The following is a 6,950-nucleotide window of genomic DNA, read 5'->3' as shown; positions in this document are numbered from 1 at the left end:
AAAAAAAAAAAAAAAAAAAAAAAAAAAAAAAAAAAAAAAAAAAAAAAAAAAAAAAAAAAAAAAAAAAAAAAAAAAAAAAAAAAAAAAAAAAGAAGAAAAGAAAAGAAACGCCAGCTAAAGGGGGTATCCGTCATCCGTCAATAAATACAGTCATTAGAAGTTATGTCAAGTTGCAGAAAGACAAAAATTAGCTCTGGAATCCGTACATCCGCACTTCGCAGTCCTCGCTGCCTGTAGCAAAACGGCTGTCGCCGAGGCCAATGCAGGTTACCGGCCCAGAGTGGCCAGTGAAGGTGCGCTCGCATTTGCCGGTTCTAGGGTCCCAGATCTTGATCATGCGGTCTTCGGCACCGGACACAATGCGGAGGGTATCGGCCCCAAGCGCCCAGACTCCTTCCAGGTGACCGAAGAATGTACGCAAGCACCTGCCTGTCGTAGTCTCCCAGAGACGGATCGTAGAGTCCAGTGCGCTAGTGACCATGTACCGGGGCGGCGCGGTACGACCGTTGTCAAAAGAAGGTCCGAAAATGGAGGACTGGTCCAATGCGTTCGGCTCGAGCCCCATTGAAGCCTGAATTGAAGGTGGGTCATTGTCGCCTGATGTTGTGCTGAGGTCGTCGTTTTCACACTCTGCATCGTGCTCTTCAAACTCGAATTCGCGAGGTAGGGGGATGACTTGTTGAACTTGACCGACATGTCCGTGGAAAGTCCGGATGCAGTTCTTTGTGTCCAAGTCCCAGAGGCGGACAGTGCAGTCATCAGAGGCGGAGAAGACGGTGCGAGATGGAGTATCGACCCTCACGGCGTTGACCCAGTCTGTGTGTCCACGCAGAAGGAAAGTCGACTTGTCCTCGAAGTTCCAGATCTTGACCGTCTTGTCGACAGATCCAGACGCAAGGATTGAAGCATCAAAGTGCAACCCGATCACTCCGCCGCGATGACCGGTGTATGTAGAGATGCACTCGCCAGTGCGCCAGTTCCACACTTTGATGGTGCGATCAATGCTGCCGCTGATCAGTTTGGTATCGTCAAACTGCAGGCAACGAATGCCGGATTGGTGCCCGCGGAGTGTGCGTAGCTCCTCGCCGGTGTCGGTGTCCCAAATCTTGATGGTCGTATCGTAGGAGCCGGTGGCAAGAATGTTGTCCTCAAACTGCAAGCACATGACTCCGTTGGTGTGACCCTTGAAAGTCTTGATCGAGCATCGTCCATACTTCCAGTTCGTGCCAACCTTGAAGCGATCCTTGTACACGTCTTTCCATGGCCGATACCGGGTCTTGAAGAAATCTTCGTCTTTCTCAGACTCTGGCCCCAGCGACGAACAGTGGCGCTTGACAACAGCATCCTCGCCGGCTTGAAGCTTGCGCTTGCCCGTGCTCATGGCCTCAACCGGCAACTCTGCCTGCTGTTCTGGGGATCCGGCATTTGCGCTCATGTCCCAGTTCGTAGCGCGGAGCTCTATTTCACGCTTCGATTCGCGCAGCCGTTTCCGATCCAGTAGCGGCAAGCCCCAACCGCACTTCTTGCACTTGCGATGAATATGCTGTTCGCACATCCTGTGCCAGACCACATCGTCATCGGCTAGCGCCCGCCATCCGCGCGACACCTGAGCAGCCTTGCAAAGTGAGGTCGTGTCGAGATAGCAAAGGATCTTGAAAGAGATCTCGGGAGGAAGGGCGGTGACGAAGTCGATGCGGATGAGGTCGCGAACGGTAGCGGAGATGTACGAAAGCTGGGGGAAGCAGCATTGAGCCATGATGCCTTGCAAAAGGAGTTTTCGGTGTTTGGCAGGGGCGGCGGAGAATAGTGACCAGACATGGGAGATGCTCTGCTGATCGCCTTGTGGAAGCGATTCCAGTTCCTGTCAAGTCAGAAACGCAAACGGTTACCAAGGCGGCGAAGGACTTACTCGCTGCAGCTTGTCCATCGAGGGCTCGTCGGCCTGCCGTCTGCATTTGAGGTCCGGTCGATGGCGATAACAGTATTTCCAATTTGCGCTCTTGAGTTCAGCCGGTAGAATAGACTGAGCACCTAGCGGGGCATATTGTTTGGGGATGTGTCTGGCGAGAAAGGGCGCGACACTCTCAGTCGCAAGCTCTGCGGGCGCTTTGGCGGCGTCGTAACCGTGCGACCCATGCTGATGTATCTCAAGTTCCTTGTGCCTTTCTTCCGGGCTTTGGGAGCCACCGCCGAACAGGGATTGGAAGGATTGCGATTCCTGCGACTCGATGCTGGCGCCTGACCGATGTCTTTCCGTCACGATATGAGAAACCTGGTTATCCTCGGTAGTCGACATTTTCGAGGTGTCGGCTCGGATCTCAAAGAGCCGTGCCAGGCCCAATATTCTGCCGACGGGGTTGGACACTGAGAGGCGAAGGTAACAAACGAGGTCCTTCTCTGTTGACGCAAATAGAGGGGAACCTTGGTGGCGAAAATGGTGAGCGGAGACGAGAGGGGAGATAGGAAAGCCGAATATGAGGACCGACAAGGGATTGCAGGATCAGGAACCGGATGCGAAGATCTATAAAGCAGTGTAAGGGCAGCCTGTCTGAATAAGAAGCGGTAAGAGAGATAGCCTGAAGATGGCTCATCGCGCAATCACGCAAGGGAGGGTCGCCCTCTCGTGCTTTGACAAGTCCCCACAGTCACGTGCATTAATGGCGCCATCGCGGCCAAACGTGACGAAGATTGAGGGAATCTTCTGCCACGACTGGACTGACACCATTCGTCGCCACGCGCCATCGCAATTGCACTAGCCGCCATTCTGGGCCTGATGTCGCCCGAGACTTCTGCAGACCTCAGATCCCCCGCGGCCTAATCAGTCGAGGTTCCAGATGTGCTTCAGGCACGCAACCGGAGGTCCCCACTGCCCACCGTTACACATCTTCCAGGCTAACCCCAGCTCACCCTTTCTTTCGGATCGCGCTATCTTACAGCCTCGTCTGACTCCGGAGTCTGAGACATTCCGGCCAGTGTCGTGCTCTGACACGGGATTGCACAAGATGCTACGGCTTAGTCGGAAGCCCTCGTAATTGCGCATTCTAGATGGCCGTTGGGCTGGCCTGAGACCAATTATGCGAATCCCATGGTTCAGTCTCACCGCAAGCCAACGTCAATGATTTGTGCGGTTCCTACGCCGACCGGAAGTTAATGAAGCAGCTCTGCAGAATCAGGCACTTTTCATTCGTCCCTGATGGGTTGATCGAGGCTAAATTCACGCGCGTTTAGCTGCGTTGATAATCGACAATCGAGGACCTTGGGGCTGTCGCAGAGCTCTACCTTTCAAGCCGCTTGGGGAAACTCAATTCAAGACCATGGACCATTTATAAAAATTATCACACCCAATCGCCTAACAATGCTGGGGCGTTCTATACAAGAGTTCTGTAGTTGTAGTGGTCTTGATGTAGTTGTGATCACGAGCGTACCTTGAGGACCGGTCTCGTGACTTACCTGATAACGAGGTTTCATCGGATCCCTGCGACTCTTCCCCATCATATACTCATTGGCGTTCATCAAGAGGCAGCCGCTGGCTACTTGATTGCGTCAGTTGTATGAGCCCATATACTTGTCGGACAGCACCGAAATGTCAGCGCTAGATTCATCGTCGGGATCCAGCGGGCTTCCTGCTGAGGCCCAGGGCCATGAATCTGACTCGCCTTCGCTGGAAACATTGATTTCACATCTCGTGGCAGCAAAGAGGTCCCTATCATCGATCAACCAGGTCTACCGCGCTGACGCAATCGTCACATCTGCCCGCTCTACGCTGGAGGACAGTGTCGTGGTTTCTGCGCGCACGGGCTTCTTACGCAGTGGGCTTAACGATCAACTCAGGCTGCTTTACAATGTGCGAGCCGAGGTCGAGGAAATATCCCTCAGGGGCCGTTCGGAATTCGCAGGGGCGCTCAAGAGCCTCGACGTGGCTGATGCCCGGCTTAGGAAGACCCTCGGGTTGCTTCGAGAGACAATCGTCCATGCCTCCTTTCGTCCTGAAGGGGAGGAAGAAAAGAGTCTTCATGACTTTGTCGACGAACGGGGAGTTGAGGAGCTTCATGCAACACTAAAAAGCTCGATCGATCGCACCAATGCCGCGCAGGCGGACCTGGACACTTCCAATTATACTTTCGATGACGAGCTGCAGTCTATCAAAAAGGCGCTGGGGACTTATCGTGCTACGACCAAGCTAGCCTCTTCCCGATCTTCGGTTTCCTCATCAAGCTCGCATTCAGGCTCTAACTCGAGCTTGCCTTCTCTATCGTCCATGTCTTCAATGGTGCATTCCCTGGAAATGCATGCGCAAGAAATGGCGAATTTATTGGAATCATTGGTCCGTCATTTCGACCTATGCGTTACGGCCGTCAAACACACTGAGGGCGGAGGCGCGGCCGCTCAATCAATCACAGGAGACATGCCCGCCGGGGTAATCAGCAGCCGTGGCGGTCCAAATATCGAAGGAGACATCAACGCAAACTTAAACGCCCCACTGGACCCCCTCAGCGACTCCGAGTATCGGGAAATGGTCAGTGTCATCATCAATGATGCCGCCGAGGCAGAGGATGTCGTGATGGAGATCCAAGACCGCATCGGGGAAATGGAGTCTGTGATCGAGAACCTCCTCGCCCAACGAGAGACACACTTTGCAATCTACAACGCCACTAAGGAAGTCTTTGCCCACTTGTCCTCTCTTGCATCGACCCGATTACCGGGGTATATCGCGCAAGCGCACAGCTTCACCGCCGTCTGGAACGACGAGCACGACCGGATCAAATCCGGCCTAGCGGACCTCTCCGACCTCAGTGCACTGTACGATGGCTTCCTAGACGCCTACGACGGACTCATCATTGAAGTTGCACGCCGACGACACGTCCGTCACCGCGTCGAGAAAATCCTCCGTGACACCAAGGCCAAGCTGGACGTCCTCCACGACGAAGACGTCAACGCCCGCGAGACATTCCGCGTCGAGCAGGGCGATTATCTCCCGTCTGATATATGGCCGGGGTTAAGCCGCGAGCCAATGCGCGTCGAGTTTCACCGTATCTCGGGCGGTCCGTTGAAAGGTGTGCTTGGTCATGACGAGGTCGGCGCCCAACAAGGCCAAAGTGAGGGGCAGTCAGACCCGGAACAACAAGAGCACCACGAAGGCTCAGACCCAAACGGAGACTCTACATCCGGTGAAGTTCTCCCCAACTTACCCAAGCAACTCGTCGAGCAGGCTCTCGCACGGTTGAAAAGCAAAAACCGGGATAGAGAGCGGAACGTCCTCCGGCAGGAAGCGTAGTTTACCTAGTACACGGATGGCCTATGAGCTGGCTCCATAGGCCTTTCTATCCGCCCGTCCGTCTACTTTCATATCTTATATTCCGTTATCGTTGACCATGTACATACATGATCACGGTTTATGCCCCGTAGGTTGCACTAAGTTCCTGTCCGTCCAGATCTTGATATTGTATCCATATCCTAGATGACCTAAGTGATGAACAAACGAATCCAGGCCCCGCCTGTCCTAATCCAGACTCGACCGCGCATCGCAGACGTATACTCGGATGGGGCATGCCATGCCTCATTATAAGTAGCAGTGGAGGCCTGATGTAAACGCTGCGCTTGTGAGGTTGTCTGCTGAGGATCAAAGAGAGCTCTGATAGGTCTATCTTTGTTGGAATGAGGTATCTATAGAGTTCGCCCTATAGGTAGATCTTCCACATTGGCGGGAGAACTACGCCCATTAATCGGATACAAGTGTGTCAGCTAACGATGCTATGAAACGAATGACATTTGTGTTTCTATCTACTACAATTCTTCAACGCTACCTAAGTGAGACCTAACTCGACGACGAACTGCCCCCTCATTCCAAGCCACGAAATTCATCACCAAACAAACTACCGGGAAAACAGCCAGAGCACGGTCGAAGAGCCACCACGCATATCGGGAGAGCGAATTTCCCTAAGATTCGTCCTTCCACGTCGCCTTGACCTGCTCCGTATCGTCAAGGAACTTCTCCCATGTTAAGCGCGACCAAGTTTCCGGAGTCTCAACGGCCTCGGCAAAGTGCCTCGTTGCCAGCACAAACTGCGCCGCCCATCTTTCTGGACTCACACATCCACACCCTGTGGCCATGGGCGTAATGAGGATTCTTTCAATCCGTCCCTGCCGTGCATCGCCAGTTGATGTTCCGTTATCGCTCTCAAGACGGCGGTTCCACCCCTCGACAGCACATAACAAGCTCCAGGCACATCTATACACAATCTCGCGATCCCACTGCACATTTTCCGGCGTTCTCATTGTCGGACAAATCGCCACCCATCTGCAGCCCCATGGGTTCTTGCCCTCGCCCTCATCATCCACCAGCTGATCAGGGAACGGAACAAGCGTACATGTCCCAGGCGGCGCAAAGCCACGGTACTTGTCATAGAGTTCCCGCTGCACGGCGTATGTGAGGATAAAATAGTCTTCGGCGCTGCCAGAAAAGGCCCTTGAGATCTTATCATCAAAGGCGCCATCCAACATGCCATAGGAGTTCGAGGGAGAGACAACGAGATCGAACTTCACGTCTTCTGGGAGGTCGGCGAGTTTGCAGTTGTGGATTTGTATATCGATCGGCGAAACCAGGGTTCTGGTCTGGTCTTGACCTGCCCGGGGCGGTGCTGGCACCCGTCGTCCGGTGGCCTCAGGCCAGTATTTAGAATGCGCATCACTGTAAGCAGTGATGAACTTGTCTTCCATGCAGAGAAGGTGGATACGGGGAACATTTGGATGGTCAATGTGGATTTCGGACATGATATCTGCTGTTGTTCTTCGAGGTTCTCGTTCGTTTTGATGAGCGCCGATTAGAAAATATAGAGCTAAACCAAAAATAACAAGTATAGTGAAGGTGTCTAGGTCTAAAGTAAAGTCACGACCGAGCCATATTTTATAGTGAGGTTCAGGTAGCTGATCCATGATGATGATAATGCTTA

The 6,950-nt window shown here is 53.2% G+C and overlaps 3 protein-coding genes across 3 annotated transcripts; 1 reads left to right on the top strand and 2 right to left on the bottom strand.

Moving 5' to 3' along the window:
• Positions 1-86: 86 nt before the first annotated feature.
• Positions 87-2,567, bottom strand: BDV17DRAFT_251581 (F-box/WD repeat-containing protein). The gene is made up of 2 exons (XM_073756438.1): positions 1,910-2,567; positions 87-1,861 (listed from the first exon to the last, which is right to left on the bottom strand). The coding sequence occupies exons 1-2, from the start codon at positions 2,294-2,296 to the stop codon at positions 188-190; spliced, it is 2,061 nt and encodes a 686-aa protein (XP_073620141.1). The 5' UTR covers positions 2,297-2,567; the 3' UTR covers positions 87-187.
• Positions 2,568-3,514: 947 nt separating this feature from the next.
• BDV17DRAFT_106501 (autophagy-related protein 17) lies at positions 3,515-5,334 on the top strand. The gene has a single exon (XM_073753778.1). It carries the CDS (start codon positions 3,584-3,586, stop codon positions 5,273-5,275), a length of 1,692 nt encoding a protein of 563 aa, XP_073620140.1. The 5' UTR covers positions 3,515-3,583; the 3' UTR covers positions 5,276-5,334.
• Positions 5,335-5,749: 415 nt separating this feature from the next.
• Positions 5,750-6,891, bottom strand: BDV17DRAFT_106503 (uncharacterized protein). Its single transcript, XM_073753779.1, has one exon. It carries the CDS (start codon positions 6,769-6,771, stop codon positions 5,938-5,940), a length of 834 nt encoding a protein of 277 aa, XP_073620139.1. The 5' UTR covers positions 6,772-6,891; the 3' UTR covers positions 5,750-5,937.
• Between the last annotated feature and the right edge of the window lie 59 nt (positions 6,892-6,950).

Source organism: Aspergillus undulatus (genome assembly GCF_047715775.1).
Source record: "Aspergillus undulatus strain CBS 261.88 unplaced genomic scaffold BDV17scaffold_3, whole genome shotgun sequence".
NCBI classification, from domain to species: domain Eukaryota; kingdom Fungi; phylum Ascomycota; class Eurotiomycetes; order Eurotiales; family Aspergillaceae; genus Aspergillus; species Aspergillus undulatus.
The sequence above is the reverse complement of the archived record's forward strand: the minus strand, read 5'-3'. Positions and strand labels throughout refer to the sequence as shown.

What these genes read in the sequence shown, in the direction of transcription:
- BDV17DRAFT_251581 (XM_073756438.1), bottom strand. Translation starts at nt 2,296, where the DNA reads ATGTCGACTACCGAGGATAACCAGGTTTCTCATATCGTGACGGAAAGA. An exon ending in CGATGGACAAGCTGCAGCGA is followed by an intron (nt 1,862 to 1,909) that starts GTAAGTCCTTCG and finishes CTGACTTGACAG; the next exon opens with GAACTGGAATCGCTTCCACA.
- BDV17DRAFT_106501 (XM_073753778.1), top strand. Translation starts at nt 3,584, where the DNA reads ATGTCAGCGCTAGATTCATCGTCGGGATCCAGCGGGCTTCCTGCTGAG.
- BDV17DRAFT_106503 (XM_073753779.1), bottom strand. Translation starts at nt 6,771, where the DNA reads ATGTCCGAAATCCACATTGACCATCCAAATGTTCCCCGTATCCACCTT.